Genomic DNA, 20727 nt, shown 5'->3' on the forward strand with positions numbered 1-20727 from the left:
GGACGGTTGTTATAACACCGCAATCTCTGCAACTCGTTAAAACAATTTTCACATGGTACCAGGCTCTCCATAATTTCGCGCAAATAATAGCGAAAAAAAAGAGGGAGATACGGTAACGGGCAGGCCACGTAGTTATGGCGATCTCGTTCAACACGCACCAAATTCTTTCATCTTTTTCTTTCGCAGTTAAAGCCAAATAGAAAATAATGTCTACCTAGATTGTTAAACGACCACTAATTAATGCGTAACTTAATTACGTTTTGATCCGACTTGCGATTCGTGCAATGCAGAATGGAAAATGATAGTCACACTTTCTAAAACAAGTTATTTATTATACTTTTTTAATTCAGCGATGTATCTTCCTATATGGTTACATAAAATAAAAGGTAATAAATATTATAAAGCATAATTAAGCATTTATTTTGTACTGGTGCATATATAATGTTTTAAAAAGGGAGCAGAAGATATTTATTATCGTCTAATTATTAACAAAATACATGTATAATATTTTAAATATTTACATTAAATTTTTTTGCAAGATCTTTACTTCTTTTTCTCACAAATTTTTGTTGGAAAAATTTTATATTAAGCATGTGAAAAATATTGTTTATTTATTTTATTAACACTTTGCATCAAAATATTTGTACATTTTTCATTAGAGAAATTTATAAATAAAATAAATATGTAATAGAGCGTAATATTTCAAACTCAAAATTATAATCAGTGAAATCAGTGAAAATATATTGATTTCCAGTGGTATATTTATAACTAGTTAATCAATGAAATAAATACACTGATCTTTCAGCGATTATTTACTGATTCTGAAATAAAAGTTACTAAATGCAGTGAATCCTCATTAATTGTCACAATTTCAAGTATATCACTGCAAATCAGAGATAATACACTAATTGCAATTTAGAGAGTAACTTTAAATAATATTCACTACCAGCAAGTGTTGGTTAAAACTGGAAATGTACGTCGATTAGAATGCCTTATTCGATTCGATTCCTAGTAGCGCAGGCACCCTTTCCAGAGTCCTGACTGGCCGGTAAATTTCATTGCGCAACGCTTCGAGGAAACGAGGTGCACAGGAATTGGATAGGAAACTACAAGTGAGAGAGGTGGGGATATATATACATACATATATATCGTAAACTCCGTGACAAGTCTCGGAATCGGTTTGCAAACTTTCGCCATATCCGCCGTATGTGTGAAGGATCGCAGGCCCAAAGATTTACCACGTACTCCTTAATGGAAGGAGTACGACGACAGGGCCGCGTCTAGAAACAAATCCGCGAAATTCGGGCGGCTAGACTGCGGTATCGGAGCCCGGGGTGAAACTCGGGACGCCCGCGACATCGCGTTCCGCTGTTATACCGTCGAGAAACTCCGCGAAACACTCCGCCTAACATCTCAAGCAACGGTTAACAGCAGCGGAGTACGCGCGCGTGTATTTCGTGCCTCTTTGAGCGCAATTTACTATTAAATTCGAAATGCACGATGCGACGGGGGCTAAATCGTGTCAGTGTGTGCGCTGCACGTTGAAAATATTGCCATTTATACGATTCGTAGCGTGTATTTTGAACTATAGATTTGCGCTATTAAATTTTTAATTCTATTATGTTGTTTGTTTGCTGCACCACTGACATAACTGCACACTGACTAGAGAATCGTCATTTTTTTATTGTTTGCAAAGAAAAATGAGAATACTGATAGGAATTTAATACTGTATATTAATATTTTCATTCCTTTACTCCTCTGTCAGTTATTATGCGAAAATCGATTTAAAAAGGACATCACAAAATTTCAAAACGTTCGAATTGTAAAATTTTGATGCAGCAAACGAGCAATATGGATTTTATATTAGGGATTGACAAATCTTTTTGAATGAATATGATGTTACTTGTATTTTTAGAAATCAGGGTAATTTCGTATCTCTAAGAGAAATATTCTGTATTTTTGTCGTAATTGAAGTAATAACTATAAAAAGATTGAAAATGTATTGTTCGAGTTTATTGCGCTCGAACCTCAATATTTTTTTAGAAAATATTATAATATTTACATCGTTTACACATATCGCAATATCGTGAGTTGATTACAGTGTGCATTATATTAATTAAAGCCATTATATTAATTAGAACAAGGTAAAGATATGACGTTGATGGATGACACGTTACGGCTTCTCATTACAGGAAATACATTTTTACTTTTAACATTGTTTGCAAGATTTTTACGTCAAACTTCGACATTAATATTTTGATGTTTTCAAACATTTCAGATAGTCGCAGCCACTGCATATAGCGCGCGCGCATATAGAACTTTAATATGAATTTTTATTAGAACCGCGTAAGAGAGAGGGAATCGGGCGAGTTTAATAGAAAGATTTAAAGTTTTAAGTGGAATAAAGTTGCAGACTTTTCCGATTTAGTCAAAGTCAACGTCGAACTTCGTTATAGACTCTCGCATGTTTATTTTAACCAAATAAAACCGTATACTTTAAATACAGATCTCCATTTAAAATTATCCTTGTGTCTCCGCTTCTCAATTGTACGTCATATTCCGTGTGCTATACGTGTATATGACACATAATAACTTGCAGAAATGTATCGTGATGAAAACGCAATATGCTCACGCAATTCCCGTATCTTTATATGCAATACGTGATATCAATTAATAAATTAATGAAATTCTTCTTGTAAGTAAAATCACAAGTTCTTGAAATATTCTTTTGTTTTGATTTAAAATCAATTGCAACAATGGCATTTTTTCCCTCTCCCTCCTTTGTCGCGCATATTCCGCGGAAATCAAGGGAAGAGTTAATTTTGCAGTTGCGACGCTGAACGATAGTAATCAATGAAGATAACGGATGAATTATGCAATCGGTAGGTTGGTTCTATCATGCTGCATTAATGCTAACGCGGTTAGCCATCGCGGTTGTTAATTCGGTAAACTGGGCGACGCGCGCCCTCACCGAACTTTGGCGAACGGGTGGGTTCCCTTTGACGCAACTTATTCTGTATCCCCGCTGGTTTATGCCCCGAGGTCGCACGGCTGTCCGGGGGGTTCCCGTGTTCGCGGTCAAAACCAAACAGCGCAGTTTTGGCACGACAGCGCAGTTTCGTGTTGCGACGGCACGCGGGGGATGCAGCTGCACATCCGCAGCTGCGCAGAAGGTGCTTTATTTATTGCCCGAGTTTCCGTCGACAATCTGACGGGGCTCGGGGGTCGGGGAGGGGGCGGGGGAGGGCGGTCGGGGTACAAGACCCCTTCTTCCGACTTTATCAGAGTTGCCGTGGCCGCGAGTTCCCCCCTGTGAATTTTGCGGTACGCTCTGCGGTCGGAAGAATGCACCGCGCTGCACCTGGGGATGCGCCATCCTCGGAGACAGGATGACTCGTGTCGCGCGAAAATTGTATCGTTCCTGCCGACGCATACGTAATCGCTCCGCATCTTATGTTATATACGTGTATCTCACGACTGCCACGTCTGACGTGTTTATGGAATTGCATCGTAGGTGAGAGCTGCTGAATGGTTGTCTAAATCGCACCTCATCAAAATTTCATATTGTTGCTTAATATAAGCAAAATTTTGCGGTGATATGAAAGAAATGGTTGTTTTATGCGTGTTAATATTATTAAAAAGTTTAATATAAACCGATATTAATTTTTGACGTAATCATCTAATTTTATATTGAATTTTTATATTTTTATAAAAGAAGCATGTTTGTATTTTATTATAAAATTTAGTTTTATAAAATTGAGTTTTCTCAATCGTACCATTTTATTCTCGCTTTTTAAAAATTGATTTTCTCTAATTCTAAATTAATTTGTCATTCGTCAAGGGTCAAATGTTGTAATTATAAGAGTAATTAACATATCACGCTGCAATTTCTAATGTTTATTTCCGTACATATCATTACTAGATAAAAAATATAATAAACTCTGCTCATGCAGAAAATTTATGGACCACCACTCGAGCGAGCTGGTGTGTAATAACGTCTTTGAGAGTGATAGATTTTTTATTCATCTTATAGGATTTTCGAATTATCGTAAGACAAAGGTGACTGCTCAATTTTAAGAAGATCTAAATTTACGATCCGTTGATCTATAAGTATGGGTAGATTACCGTTAAACTCGTGCAGGAATAGAAAGTTGCTGAGGATGGGCCGATCGCGCCGTTTAATCCCGTCGAAATTAAATCGCCTGATTTATTTGAGCACTTTCCCCTCGTGTGGTGGTCGGTACACAGTCGGTAGACATACTTTACGTAACTATGCCGCGCATAGTTCATAAACATCATGCAGCTTTTGTCTTTAACCGAATTCCGTCGTGCACGCTAGATTAATTGCAGTTAATTAATTCTGGGCCGCAAAGTTTGATTTGCGTGAACCGAGGTTCGAAAAGAAAAATAGACGCAGTCATGCGTGAAAGATTGATTTACAGGTGAATTTGGAAAATTTAGAAAATTAACATCTATGAGTTTGTAACTGTTATTTTCAAGTTTCTCGAATTTACGTGAAAGCGATTTTGTTCTGTACGAAACTTTGTTCTGCTCCAAATTCACTTATTTAAATCTGTTTTGTAAGTTATACTATTTGTTCCCTTCTAATCTCAGATTCTTAACTTACTATTTGTTGTTTTTATTAAGATAGAAAGCTAATTTGGAGAATTAAACCTCCGTGGTCTCACGGGATATACAGCCTAAGCAATTTTCAAATCTAATTTACACATTCTAAAACTCTAAATTCAACGTTAAATTTCACTATCATATTTGCGTATACTCATCATTTTAATTCAGGATATATTTTTAAAACCTTTAGTAATGTATTAATACCAGTTAAAAGTTTAAAAATACAAAGTAATTATAATAAAACCTCAAAAATGTCAGTGGGGTGTAACACACCCCATGTGACCAACTTGTTACAAATTTAAAATGTGACCACGGAGGGTTAATTTTGTGTTGGGTAATACAAAGAAATAAAAATAACGCGCATTTAACTAAGACAAATGGTCAATTAATATTTTATAGTTAATGTGTGTCTGGTCAGTTTTTGGAGAAATCTCAGAATAATGAACCGCGCCGCTTTGCTAACTACAGAAAGGCCAGGAACGGCTAAGCCGGGGTCATATCGAAAATGCAATTTGCCGCGACTAGACGTCAATTAGCTTTTCTCGCAGGAAATCTCGTTAACAATCCTCTGCGCCGCATGGGCCAATATGATTAATGCGGCCGACTCGTTAAGCAGACTTGGTGGCCATATTCGTGCAGTCCATACTCGTTAAATCTAAGCCTTTTTAGCTCTTTATTTGCTTGCGCAAAAACGGATATGAATTAGATAAAGTTTCACAATGGTCGATTTTACTTGTAATAACGGACATTCGATCAAACTCGCAATACTTGAAAAGAAAAAGGAGGAATACCCTCTGACATGGTAAATTTTTTATTTTTACATTGTATCTGTTATTATCTATAAATTAAGCTTGAAATTGAGTTTATATTAAAAGCTAGTATATCCAATATTGCACTGAGATTGTGAGATAAGTATTTAATATTTGTTATCATAATTGTAATAAAACAGTTACAGTTAATTTTTACAGTTATTATTATTGCTATAATATTTTATTAATCATACAATTTGTTTTTCTATAAATTTCAAGTATTAATATAATAAAATATCAAGATTTGAACAGTAAAAGTAAACTTTTTTACATAATAAGTACAATCACAATTTTAATAAATATAGTGTATATATAATAAATAAATTGTTTTTTAACATTTTCTAATTATTTACACGTTAATAGTAACTAATGTACAGCTGTGTATGCATAATGTACTGTTAGAACAACAATAAATATATATGCGTATATACAATTGTAAATGTCAATTTGAAAAGTCTGCATACCAAATAAAAATCTATTATACGCTATAGCGTTCGCGTAACTCTTGTCAATCATTGTTCAATAAAATTTAATTTGCACACATAAATCTAGTGCCCTGGGTCAATACTATTTATATTAATTGAATTTATTTTGTAGAGCCTTTGATCGATTTATTAGTTATAAAAATATACTTTATCACCGAAAATGACTGTAAATTCTATTTAAACCAATGCAACCATTTTTTTTGCTTTTAATATATAAATGTGTTCGTATAGAGAAAAGTTTATATATCGACTCAAATGAATTGAGCATTATGTGTAGGTAATGTTGTGTTAAACTGTATTTAATCTGAAAAACAATAATCGGCAATGTGCCAAACAATTCAAAGCTAATTCTTCGATAATATATCTACGATTACAGATGAAATTCAATCTCTTTACATATGCTGCCATTCACTTATTCAATGCACGACGAAGTTAACCCATATCGCCTCCTTTCGCGTCATCGCCAAGATTACTATTCCGTATTCTGCGATGGCCATTTGCCAACTCTCGAGCCCAACCTGGGGCGCAATAATAGGGCACAGTGATGCGATTGACCTCGTGACCTGACACGTGCATCCGCATCGCGCCACCGACTAAATTCCTCGCGATCGAGCTGTCTGTAAAAAAATGCCAACGAAAATTTTCCGAGGGATGCAGGATATTAATAACTCGTCTGCCGCAAAGGGAACTCGCGCTATTAATTGGACTAATTATATAGGCCACCTTTGTGGTTTGTTTTTTTTTTCGAGGAAGTAAGAGAATAATGCAGCGAGCGCTACACTTAGCCGTTAGTTTAACCGGAAAAGCGCCAGTGATTTTCCGCTCGAATAGAAATTACGGTGCATCCTTGAGAGATTGAGAGTTCAAATATTTATATCCGCCGGCCAACAGGTACGCACTGTGAACTTTACCGGCGGAAATCGGTTTGGCATCGCGAGCGAGAGAAAGGGATCGTGATCTCTCGCGGTCGTCTTATCGGCCGGAATTGCGGGAGCTCGCTGCGCAAAGATAAATTCATTTGCAAATTCGATGTTGTTTTCGTGAAAGTTAGGACTGTTTTATTTGGCCCCTAATCCTTTGAAAACACTTCAATTTTTCGCGAAGACAATTGTGGATATTTCATCAATTGCCGCGATATTATCTTCTGTGGAACATTTGAACGGTAATGCAAAAGTTTTTAACGATTAATTTGTCCTATTTTAAATACAAATTTGAAACTAATATGATATCGAGGAGTAATCTCGATATCAAACATAAAAGATACTTTGTATAATTGAATAAATATACATAATTGCACAGAAAAAGAATCTGGTAATTATAATTAAGCTTTGGTACAATAATAATTTTAGCTAAATGTTTGATTAATATAATGAAATATTTAATAATTACATATATTAATAGTAGATTATGAAATATTATTAAACATTTAATTATATTACTTGAATAGTTAATTGTGAAACTATTTCACTAAAAATTTAGTAACTTATTTAGATTTGATTATCGTCATTAAATTGCTTTTTTAATGTATAAGAAATTTATTTAGTAAAAGCAATCGAACTCTGTTAAAATAGTTTCAGTTAAATGTTTGATTGATATAACCAAACATTTAGTAATATTTAATAATTATATTAATAGAAACAATATAATGGTAATCAGTTACTGAACAATTACTAAACAATTACTGAATATTACTAAATATAATATTACATTAGCTGAATCTTTGATTAAACTTATTTTAAAAGAGCAAAGTAACTATTATTTCAGTTCAATTATTACTATTAAACTTTTTTTCAGTCTATAAAGAATGCTAATTAATATTTAGTAATTAAATAATCAAATTACAACATGTTTCAAATATGGAACTTAGTGTAAATCTGGAACAATTTTTCGGAATTAACCTATATATTGTAGCAAAGTGATCCGCGGCGAAATCAAATTCTGTAGACTCAAATCGAGTTGGGGACCAATGTTAAAAGAGCCTGAAGAATAAGATCAACGTCCCGTTTATTCTCAGTAGCAAAGAGCATCCATAAAAGTCGGTTGCGGCCGGCTCCTGGGAGTGAAAAAAAAATCTCGTTTGCGCGACTTAAAACGCGATGGTGCACGGTGCAAAGTGAGTTGCAGTACTGAAAGTGCGCTGTCAAGATAAATGAGTCGTAAAAAAAGATGTTTACCGCGACGGCGAGTTCCCTCTCCCCCCCGTTTGTTTATTATTCGTCGCCCCCAAAGAGCTGTGCATAAGGTCGCGAAATAAAGATAAATGTAAATTGAAAAAATGCGGAGCTCTTCTTCAAACTAAAGTACGTTATTTTTCTACCGTCTCTTTAATTTTCGTTGCTGCGTAATATCACGGTAAATATTGCGAACGATATTGCAAGCGAACATATCAAATGCATGCATCATTTAGTTTTGAGAGAAAAGGGGATTTTTTTGTAACAACGCTGTTTAAATAAAAATTTCACGTAGTGGAGAATCAGCAATGCTTGAGAAATGTTTAAAGATTTAAAAGTGTCTGTGGTCTCTTTTAGACGAATAAAGTTCAGTAAAAAGGATATCATTAGTTAAGCGTCAAATAGCTTGAAACGAGATGTATCGTAACGCGTTATTAAATATTCAAACAGGAACAGCTGAATGCCGAAAGAAGTGTCGCGTGAAATAGAAGATAAAAAACTTTATTTCTGCGCCCTTATTTATACACGCATACTGAATTTTTCTCGAGATTCATGTTAAGAAGTTATATTTCTGCAGTTAATGTATCCCTGCCAGAAAATCCGTCTGCTGCATGATACGATGCGAAAATTGTAGCGCGCAATAATAAGAATATTTTCAGGGTATTTGCATTTGTAAGATTTTAATAAATTTACATTTATAGTTATTATTTAATTCTTATGTAATATACAACTTTGCGATTTTAATTAAATAATAGATTATTTAAAACATTTTTCTGTATATTATTTTGTATTTTTTATATTTAAAAAATGCAATATTTTACGCGGTAATTTATATATATTTGTATTAATTTATAAAAAAAATTTGTTATATCATAAATATGATTATAGATAATGAAAGAATCTCTTTTCTACGCATGACAAAAATAATTTTTTTTTGTCGTGACAAACGTAATTGAAATGAAATATTTTTCAAATCAATGCCCGATGTAAATATTTCCCCGATATAATATTATACTCTTATTACACAGACGCTAATTCAAAGTTATAATTATACTGTTTGTGATCTCATAAAAAATTGTATTACGTTCCGTATCGTTAGATTTGAATGCTTTTATTAATAATTTGAACGTTAAATTATATTAAATATTATTTGTTGTAACGTTATGGTTTAATGTCTGTTATAGAGTTTACGCAATATGACGAATACGACGGATGCTTGCGAGACTCGCGATCCGTGTCAGCACGGTGGCATTTGCATTTCAACGGACAGCGGGCCGATCTGCGAGTGTCGCACCGGTGATTATGAGGGCGCATATTGCGAGAAAGGTTAGTAAATTAACTTTTAATAGTCTGAATTTCTAAACTAATTGTAAGACTAGCTTTACGATACTAATTACATTTTATGTCATAGATTTATATTATATTTTGCTGAGAGGACTTTACTTGTATGTTAAGCTTGGAATTTTTTAATTTTTAATGTTTTAACTTTTTAATTCTTTAAATGCAATATAATATATGTTGTTCATATTTGGCATTAACGTACATTAAAAAATAATTAATTTTAATGATATTGCAACACTAAATGAATAAGGATTCAAATTATTACTTTTTATTACACGTTTTTGCGAATTATACCTTTTATGATTAAAGGGGTGTATCATGCATACAAACTTAAAAGTTTGGAAGCAAACTTAAAAGTGTTTGAGTGACACGAGACAAAAGAAATAAACTTTTCCTATCCTATAAAAACAAAGTGTAAAATACGTTGGTAGAAACGTGAAGCACAGAAATACGTTTTTATGAATTTGTTTGTGTGCATTGCGTATAATTTAACTGAACATAGGTACAAATGGTCTGTTTTTACTCCAAGCTATTTAATACGTTTATACAGTTGTAACCAAAGTGACACACATATAGAATTTAATAAATAAATCGTAATAAGTTAAAAACTAGATACAATTTACAGATCAGAAGATCTACTATATTTAAAATGTTTCATTAGTAAAGCAGATTTAAAATACTTTAATAATGACAATTTATAAATAATGGAAAGTTAAATTATCTTTGTCAATTTTGAACTGTCGGAATGCGCGATTCGCCACAATTTATTAAAGACGCTCAGCATCTCTCGCCAAGGCCGCAATTCCATTTGAATGGGTAAATGGGTAAACCTTTGGCATTTATTATTCAAATTGATTTTGTGCGGTTTTGATATTACTTCCAGCAATCTATTTTTATTAATTTAAAAATTTATCCACAACGTTCTTTTAGTTTGTGTCCTTTGATTTAGTGACCGATAACTTATTAACAGCGCAGACCGTGTTTCATTAAATCTAATATTAATCACTGGCTCAAGGTACGCGAAAATGGGAAATATTTCCTTCAAAAATTCATCAGTTGTTTTTACATTTTGCATTCTGTCACCTTTGCCGTTTTTTAATTCTCTTTTTTCATATTCCGCTTGATCGGCTGTTGCCTTTAATGATAAAGTGCCGGAACGCAACTGCACGGGGGTGCATTTCTCGTTACCTCCTACGCGTATTCCCGGGAGAACGCGCGACGCCTAATGAGGCGTAATTGTCGACAGCTGCAGAAGCGAGACGGTGTTTCAGAATAATTTTTTCCTTCTCATAAGCCATTGGCAATTAGAGAAGCCGAGCAAATCGGGATCGTTCCAAGACATTTCACCGATAATTACAATCAGACTTCTTCACCGTTAATGAGGTGCGCGCACAAGGAGCCGTTAACGGAGGTGATTTGGAAATCGCTAATGCGAATGACAAAATACGTGAAAGCTTATAACTTTGCTCCCGTCACTCGAAATTACTAGAAATAAGTTTGATTATTGTAAAAGAATTAACGTCAGTTTTAATAATTAACGAACAATTTTTAAGTGTACATTATGAGAAAAGTAATTTTGTGACTGTCATTGGTAACATATTTGTTGGGAGCTCCATTTTTACAATTATTTATGTTATAACGTTAATAATAATAATCTTGTGTCTATAATTCTATCAACTATGAACTAATTTTACTATAAATTATGATATAATGATCAAATTTCTTTTTATACAGTAAGATATAAAAATATATAAATAAAACAAATATTTTTATGTTGTAAGTGTAATTAAAATTATAGTAAATATATTTTATTAACACATACATATATTTGCTTATTATTTACGTTGTAGTAATAACTAATAATTACAATGTATGTACAGTTAAAAGTTAAAATATAAATATACAATTTATTGAAAATGATTATAAATTATAATTAAATTATAGTAATTGCAATTATTTTTTAAAATGTGTCTTGATAAATAATTGCGTTATGAAGCTTGACATTTCAATTATGTAATTTAAATCTGTTCAATATGTCTGAAATTTTTAGATATGTATAATTAGACGTGTTATATTGACGTTAAGTATGACAATATTTTATTAACGCTTGTCGAGAAAAACACTATATGGAACAATATTAAATATTATTTTAATATAAGTAAAACAGCTATTGAAACGTACAAAATAATGAAAAGTACGTAGTGATCGTTTGAATTGTTTTAATATTTCTAAATAATATACTCGATTTTATAACAGGGAAAACATCGCAGACGTATCATCATTTTTCACTTTCTTTTTCATTCGAAAAGACTCAGAGTAAATCATATCGGAAGGTTAACAATGGATCATTATTTTGGCGTTTCGAATTGTTTGTGGAACGGGATTCTTCGAGTTTGAATACCGAGAGCGAGGGTCTTAGTTGTTTCTACACAATATACCGGCGCACAAATCCAAGATCGTACGCGATTTCTTAGTCTCAAAAGGCATTCAACTTATTTTTATCATCTTTGATATTGAAGTAGTACTTGAAACCAATGTCGGTTTATCTGATTTGACTTCGTGTGACTTTGGGTTATTCACAAAATTTAATTGGGGATGAAAGGATAGCGTCACAACAACATTCGGGGCATCTAAAATCTTTCAACTGCGATTTTGAAAACGGAATACAATGCTGCTCATAAAAAGTTTTTAATTGCTATCAGCGTTGTATTGATTTAGAACGATTTTTTTAAATAAAAAAGTATGTAAACAAGAAATTAATGTCTGTTTTTTTATATTAATTTTATTAGACAAACTGTGCATATTAGAGTTCTGATTGAAATATTGATCAGAAGGATTTATTTTAGAATTAAATTATTGTAATAAATTATATATAAATTCTACGCTTTATGTAACAACAAACAGTAACTTTAATCAATTACGAATATTAATTAATTTTAAACTTTTCTACTCACTGCAACAATAAAATATTTTTTTTATTTATTATAGCGTCAAAAAAAGTACAATATTATTGTATTAACTTTCAACATATATTTTCACATAAATTTTTTCTTTTTAAAATTCAAAAAACCGTGTACTTGACAGATTTAATAGTGAAAAGTTGGATTTCTTGCTGATAAGGGATATACCGGATCTACTTTAATTGTGATTCACTCTCTACCATAAAATTTTGCGTTTTCTCGAGTTTACGTGTTGTTCACGAAAACAGCATTTTTGGTCATGCATTAGTGGCAATTTTATTGCTTGTGGATTTTCCATTACTGCGCATAATAGATATATGATACCGTTTTAAGATATGCAGAGTGAATGAAAAATTCGCAAATCAAAATTCTATACAGAAAAAGTAATTCTTAAAGAATTAAGTAAAATAACTTTTATTTCAAACAGTAATTTTTAAGATATATGTATATGAAAGCTTAAAGTTATACATAGCCAATTATATATATAGAGATATTTAAAGGGTTACCTGTTGCGATTACCTACCGCACGTACAACTCACGGACATGCGACTGTCCAAGTCAAATTTATTTAGAAGCGAGCCAAAGCTCTTCCACCTGTCCGCCTCGATAGAGCGAAACAGAAAGTAAACAAGAAAGTATGACCCTAAAGTTCTGTCTGAATCCAAGACAGTCCAAGTTCATGGAGGGAAATGTCGAAAAGATCTTAACGGTCTTTGCTCAATGCCAGGAAATGATCAATTAAAAGATCCAATAAAAAGAAGAAATAGAAATTAAAAATAAGAAGTTATTGTTTTTGCTGTGCCTCTAATGTACAATAACTTGATAGCAATAAAAGCCAACGATTGGTTCTTGTTACTATTACGTCATTGTGGAGAGTAAACTTTGTCTTGCACTCTGCAAGAGCTTTTACTCTTTAGCTATGTTTCGGCTATCATTCCGTGCCTGTAAAGCCTATAACATTGCTACACTTGGTGTAAAAGATTGGTATAGCAATGTTCGCTAGGCAATGATTGCGGCAGTAAACGGCCATTCGGTGCTTCGAGCAAGATTTCAGTGCTTTGGCCTGGATTCAGACAACACTTTAGCGTCTATCCTTTTTTGCTCATTCTCTATCTCACTCTTTAAAGGTGGAAACTTGCGAATCGAGTTTTGGACGGGTCTGGTCTAAACAGTTTGTGATTGACCATTTTAAAACTTTTAGATTAAAAAAATTATTGCTTAAAATAATAATTTGCGAATTACTATTGTGTTTTACTTAATTTGTCGAGGTCTTTTTTGCTACAGTATTTTGATTCGCGAATTTTAAAACATGTTGTATTTATGTATGATGTAAGTTACTACGAATCGTTTAGAGTGGTAGAGATTTTTGTATTCTTTTGTAACAAATAAATATATTAAATTGTCTTACTCATATTACATTTAAGCAATAATTAATGACACACTATACCTTTATCGCGTTTTCTTTATTCTTTCTAACGATAAGAGAAAACCTTATAATATAAAATTATTATATAAAATCATATAAAATTGTTTTTAAATATTATGTAAATTATTTGATTTCTTTATTCTTTTCATTATTTGATGCAATATACAAAGGTACAAAATAAATTGGTTTCGCAATTGACGAAGGTATTTAATATTAAGAATTGAAAGTTTATTATAGAAAAAGTATCTCTTCGTGTTCTGAATAAACAATCTTTCTTTATCGAAAATTGCAGCGTGGAATGTTTATTCAAAGGTTTACTTCACTGATAATTGCGAATCTTTGCGAACTCACGGCCGAGCCTTTTGTCGCTTGAGACATCGTTCAGGAGAACGCGAAACTTCAAAGACTCTTCGCAAAAGGAACCAGGACAATTTCATTTTAATTCCTCTCTTAACAGCTTTTTGCAGGCACGATTGTCCTTGTCGTAGCTGACAGGCACAGTCGTTATACGCGATATAATGTAATTTCCAGCCTTAATGACCATGTTGAAACGAATGGAGGAAAAAAGAAAAAGAAGATGGGAGGGTGCAGAAAGGATGAGAGTGTTACAGACGCGCAAGATAAAATAGCGAAGCTAGAAATGAGGGCTCGACTATAAAGAAAAAGAGAGTTCAGAATTTATTAGGGTCAAAATAATCAGTCTACCAGGTTTTCTTAACAAATATTGCGGAAAATTAAATGTTAATACTGAGAAAAAGAAAAGACTACAAGACCAAAAGGGAGAAGGAAAGAGATTCGACAGTCGATATATTGTTTCGTTTACAGCATTACTTATTATTTAAAATAAGCTATAATGTGTTTAATCATATTAAAATTATCCAAAAAGTTATCTAAAAAAAGTCATGACTTTGTCATATTTTTTAAGAATGTATATTATCTTTAAATTTGCTTTAGTAAAAAAAATGTTACCTTTTTCAAATTATCTAAATTAATGCGAACAATAACGCGTATGAAGATTGTTCTTAGTTTTAACCTACAAGTTATCATCATTTAACAAAAGAATTTTTTCAAGTGGTAATAACAATTGTTCAAATTAGAAAATAATAAAGCGCAATATAAGGATTGTTCTCAAAATACATATAATAAGTTCAAAAAACTTAAAAAAAAAAACTTTGTCAATAATTATATGAGTTACCCAGACATCCAATGGATGTCTAATTTTGGTCTTTATTTTGTTCAAATGTCCATGGGTGTAATATTTGTTTTAAGATTATACATCATTGGATGTTCAAAATATATTCATATTTGGACGTTTTAAAGATGTTCATTTTACATGTTTTAAAAAAATTTTTATGTAAAATAATTGTCAATTCTTTTGACATGTAATAGAAATGATAGTATGTATAAGAAAAACATTTTCACGAAAATTGGCCTAGATCAGGTCAGGTTTAATTCTCACGAGTTCACAAACTTTAGCTGTATTATCTCTTCGTTGCCTCAGAGCGAGATAAAGAGTAAACAAAAAGAATAGATAACTTTTAACTTTAAATAACAATATAAAGATTGTATTAAAATCTGAACTTTTTAAAATAAAATTCCTTATTTTTATTGCACATTCTTGTAATTGATACTTAATAGTTGAAACGTCAAAACAATGACATGAGTTTTTTAAATTGTTCGTTTTATTAATATGGTTGTTTAACAATCAGAAATTGCTTTTCAAATGTGTGATGAATGTTTAAGAATTAAACAGACTAAAACTAGATCTGTTTCAAGCATAAAAAAAATTTTTTTAAAGAATAGACGTAGGTAAAGTATTTGTTTTTAATGCAACTTGAAGTTAATTTGTTAGCAATTTATGAATTGTATAAAATATAGTAACAAATTAATATCTAAAAAATGGCATTGTTTCAAGAGTACTTCAAAATTGTAAAGAAGTTTTTCTTGTAAGATACGTTTACATGTAATTTATATTATTTATTTTAACTAAATTTTTAGTTATCCAAGCTCAACCCAGAGGCTGTGGCTGATCAGTATTAAAAATTACGACTGTTAACATTTTTGTAGAGATAAAAAACGCAAGTCAAAAAGTCGAGAAACTAATCGCCGCGTGAGTATAAAACAAGCCACGGTGAACAACTCGTTTCGCATTATCTATTTCAAACTGGATAATCAAGAGTTTATTCTCGCGGCGAATCGTTATCTGGACAAAGTGATTCAACTTTGCGCGGCATTCCGCACGGAGGAAACTTCGTTGTTTAACACTCGATATTCGCGTTTGTGTAACTGCCTCTGCACGAGGGCAATTTTAAAACGATCGCGCAAAAGTTCTTAAGCGATTTAAATTAGCTCGGAACGGAGCTCCCCGTTTCGTTTTTTTCTTTCTAGAAAATGCATAAGGATCTTTATGCGCGAGCGCGTTCGACGCATGGTTCGGTTCTTTACTTTTGTTCTTTCTCTCTTTCTGTTCTTACATAGAGGCATGGAGCGCGGTGCTGCCCTCGGCGGGTGCTGGCGATTACTGGGCTTCGGATTATAGTGAGTCTCGCTAATTACAAAACCAAAGCATCCACAATAACGTGGTGCGGCGGTGGTAGAGATATCAGTACGAGTAATCAGAGTAGATCTAAACCCGTTAGTTAAGTTGTCTCTATATAGACCCTTTGGGCACTACGGAATAGATCCTTTACTAACGCGAAATTAAATGCAATGATTCATGTAGCACAAAGTACAACTTGCAGAAAAAATAGTCGATAATATTAGTAATCCATGTAATCTTAAGTATTTTATTATATGTCTTTATTGTATTATCATAGCAACGTTTTTTAAATATAATTGTTATTTATTTATCCATATTTAGAATTGATTTAGATCACATGTGTATTTTATTGCCCCAGTCTGAATTTTATAGAAATCGTTTATATGTAATTAGTTTCTACGTAGCTTTCATTAATGTATTATAAAAACAAAAGATCTTTCAAATAAGACTTTTGTTATAATGAATGTAATTGTTAGATACCCAATTTACCTGCTATCTCCGAACTTTATACGTATTACTAAGTAATTGTATATCTATATATGAACGGAATAATAATAAAATTGCCGTAAAGAATACAAATCAATAACAAATATTTGATACAAACCAATTAAAATGGATAAACAATTGTTAAACATCATATTTAACGTTAACAACGGAAATTTAAAAAAACAGGAAAATATCGAACGACAGAACCAAAACGAAATAGTTATTCGAGTAGATAATTATCCATGGTAATGTTTAACAAATATAATAAACACAAAAAAACATTTGCCATTATTTATTCATTAATCATCAGTTTTTAATTAATCATTGAGTTAATCATCAAATATGTCTGTTTTCATTATTTGTCTTTCTTCTTTCTCTTAACCATTAATTTTTTTGTGTACCTAAGTAATAATCTAATCCAAGTAATAAAATCTAAATTTTAGCTGATAGAATTTACTTTATTAATAATAAACTGATTAACCCAATTTTAAAAGATATATTATTAATATTAAGCTTCATGAGCTTCAAATGTGTTCATTCTTGCATGTTCACAATAGATTGACAGTTGTATATGTTTCAGGATTAAATGTTAATGCTAATCTGCCGTAGCTCATCCATTTGACAATGAGTTTATGACATAATCATCTATAATATCCTATATATATATATATATATATATATATATATATATATATATATATATCATATACAGTATACATAATATTCTATTTTTTATGTGTACTTTAATTTAATATTAATTTATAGTTTTTTTAAATAATAATATAACTTATTATACATAATATAAAAATAAAATTATTAAATATATCTAATACGAATTTTTTGTAAATCCATTATTTCTATTTAAAATTAAAAACACTTTAAGGATATCATACAATCCCAGGCAACAGGCAATAGGAATGGGAAATAAAAAAAGAGAGAAAGAGAGAAGAAGATCCTTTCTCTTCGTCTCTCTTTCATTATTTCTGTTCTTATTGCCTGTTGCCTGACATTGTGTTTAGGCCCTTAAAGATTCACAAATTTGATGCGCAGCAGCAAAGTTGTTCTACAAACGTCGACAGAGGGAATTATAAATTTGTCCAAATTACAACTGCATTTTAAAATAATTAAAATTATTAACGTTTCAATTTTTTATTCGTTTTTAAAAATAAAAATTTGATGTTATAAACATAAATAAATATTACAAATTATATTGCTTTTATTAAAAATTATATATTTTTTAAATACATAAAAAATTTATATAACTATTTTACGTATCTTATACGTTTTAGATAATTTTTCCTTGTATATATAAGTTTTAATATAAAAATATAAAATTAAAATAAATGAGCTATATGATTGTCGCGGAAATACATTATTAGTATACAGTTTTACAGATAGTATAACATAACATAATAAATAAAAAATTAATATTACTTTATTGCTCTGTCGCACAGAAAGAAAAAATAATTAGTCAAATTAACTGTTTGTAACTAATATCGCAATATATTGTAGTAATTTTATGGTTATTATTTATAAAATGATTTATATTTTACATAATTTATATTTTATAATTTATATGTTATAATTATTTACGTTTTATCTTATTTTATTGTTAAATATTAATTAGATAATGATTTTTGCAATATTTGCTTTAACTACTTTTTTTGTTTTTTCTCTCTGTGTGCCATTGTTTCCAAGCCTTCTTCATTCTTCTTCAGTCCCTCATTGTTTAGCACAACACTTTCGAGAAGATATCGCTAATTACCGATAATCTCGTGCGCGTTAATTACAGAATGTAACAATCGCGCGACATCTTGTACAGCACTCCCTACTCATTAATCGCTCACTTTACTATTCCGTAACAGAGGAATAACATGAAGAAGCCGTAGGAGACATATACATTACAAGCAAAAATAAGGTTCTGTTGGGAGAGGAGGAATAGACAAGTAAGTTAAATTATTATAAACAAATACTGGCCACGAAGTGTTTCGTCAAAATTCCGACCGTGAATTCCGCTAAAATGTAATGCACGCTGTTAAATAAATAACCGATGTATCACGGGTTATTTCTTGATCTGATGTAATTCGCGTGCATTAATCCGCACTCACGGTTCGAGGGTATCGAAGAATTACACTTATCGATTGATTGGAAATTCATCCGGGATATATACCCGTATATGGCCGTCGATCTGATACGATAGTGAACGCGACACAACTGCCGTTTCCCGACGTTTCGGTTTCTACGACAAATAAATGCGCGCAGATATCCGCTCGGACGGATATGATCGGCGCTTCGACGCGAGCTGTTAAGCGCGAGAGTCGTTGAAACCGTCTGAACTCTCTCGCAACGATTGTGTGCGAAATGATGAAAATAAATGTTACTGTGTCGCGAAGAATAAGGACATGACAATGGCATTACTTGTAAATAATAATAATTAAGGGTGTCGGAAAATGGAGAAATTAGATATTAGAAACAAAAGTGAGAATTTAACAATCAATTTGATTGATTCACTCAATGAACATTAAATGTAACTTGTGCACAGAAACGTGCAGCAACATTGTTTGTAATGTTTTCAGGGACATTGCAGAGATATTTTTTTGCGATAGTACTTTAGCAATGTTTCAAAAATATGGTAAAAAATAATGTTCTTTACTTCACTCGCGAGCAGCATGTGTCACCGCTATTAGAGGGATGTTAGAAGAGATTTTTAATCTACATTTTAATGAAATAATTTCTTGAAAAGGCGAGTATCTGAAATTAAGTTCGAAGACGAAAGCAAAAAAAATAAATGGGATGTATTTTGACAGTAAAATTTTGGTTCTTTTATATAAATTCTTTATAAGTAAATTCTGTATATTCTCTGTGTTTATTTAGAAACGTATACATAATATATACATATTTCTGAAAATCATATATAGATATACAATATATATATGCCAAAATGAGTTAATATAATATAATGACATATCTAAAATATATATTACCAAAAACATTAAAATACATATATTTTATCGAAGATATTAAAACGTATATTATAATACTACTGCACAATACTGTAATACAGTATTTCTAAAAGCGGACATTTTATCGTTGTTGCAATATTGTAACGTTTTTGCAATGTTTTCCTGTAATGCAATGAATACGAGTAAGAGTCTTCAAAACCAATTAAGCATGGGCAACAGTAACACAGACTCAGGACTTAGGATGAAGAGAAATAAAACTCATAAAATGTCATATATATGTGTGTACGTATATATATGTATATATATATATATATATATATATATATATATAGTATTTAACTTTATATATTTGCTGTGCATTTAATTTAAATTTAAAATTTCGATTAATAAGAAACATTGAATCATATCAAATTTCATGATTTCAAATTAATTTAATCGTATCATTTTGAATATCAATTAATATTTGGATAAGATTATTTAAATATTTTTCGTTTTTCTTGTTTTTATTGGTTCCTTTAAGAGAAATTTAAAATTAATCAAATAAAAATTAATTAAAAACTTTTTAAGATTAACTATCAGACAAAGGAACGATTCAATCTTTCTATAATTTTAATAATTTTAATAAATTTTAATTATTATAATTACAATAATTAAAAATATATTATTTAATTATGATACAATTAATAAATTTGCTGAAGTAAAAGATAGCAGTGAAAGTGTAATTAAAATAATTATTTTCATTTATAATAATTAATATATATCAACAATGTTTTACATCTCTTGTGTATACACATACATATACAAGTTATTTGTAAATAACTGAAATCATTATATCGTACGTTTTATTTTCTCTCCTAAAATATTAAGCTCCCAAAAATAAAACTTTTGCACATGAACAACTAATTACGTTTATAAACA

At 31.2% G+C, this 20727-nt stretch overlaps 1 protein-coding gene across 5 annotated transcripts in view; it reads left to right on the forward strand.

Moving 5' to 3' along the window:
- LOC105834973 (neurexin-1) overlaps nt 1-20727 on the forward strand; it is a 421734-nt gene that overhangs the window by 127828 nt on the left and 273179 nt on the right. For 3 of the 5 annotated variants that reach the window (XM_036290354.1, XM_036290356.1, XM_036290358.1), the window contains exons 3-4: nt 9279-9420; nt 16300-16359. In XM_036290354.1, the coding sequence (XP_036146247.1) occupies nt 9279-9420; nt 16300-16359 (202 nt within the window). The remainder of the gene's footprint in view (nt 1-9278; nt 9421-16299; nt 16360-20727) is intronic. The other 2 variants (XM_036290357.1, XM_036290359.1) reach the window with 1 other exon arrangement.

This window comes from Monomorium pharaonis, chromosome 7 (genome assembly GCF_013373865.1).
Source record: "Monomorium pharaonis isolate MP-MQ-018 chromosome 7, ASM1337386v2, whole genome shotgun sequence".
NCBI classification, from domain to species: Eukaryota; Metazoa; Arthropoda; class Insecta; order Hymenoptera; family Formicidae; genus Monomorium; species Monomorium pharaonis.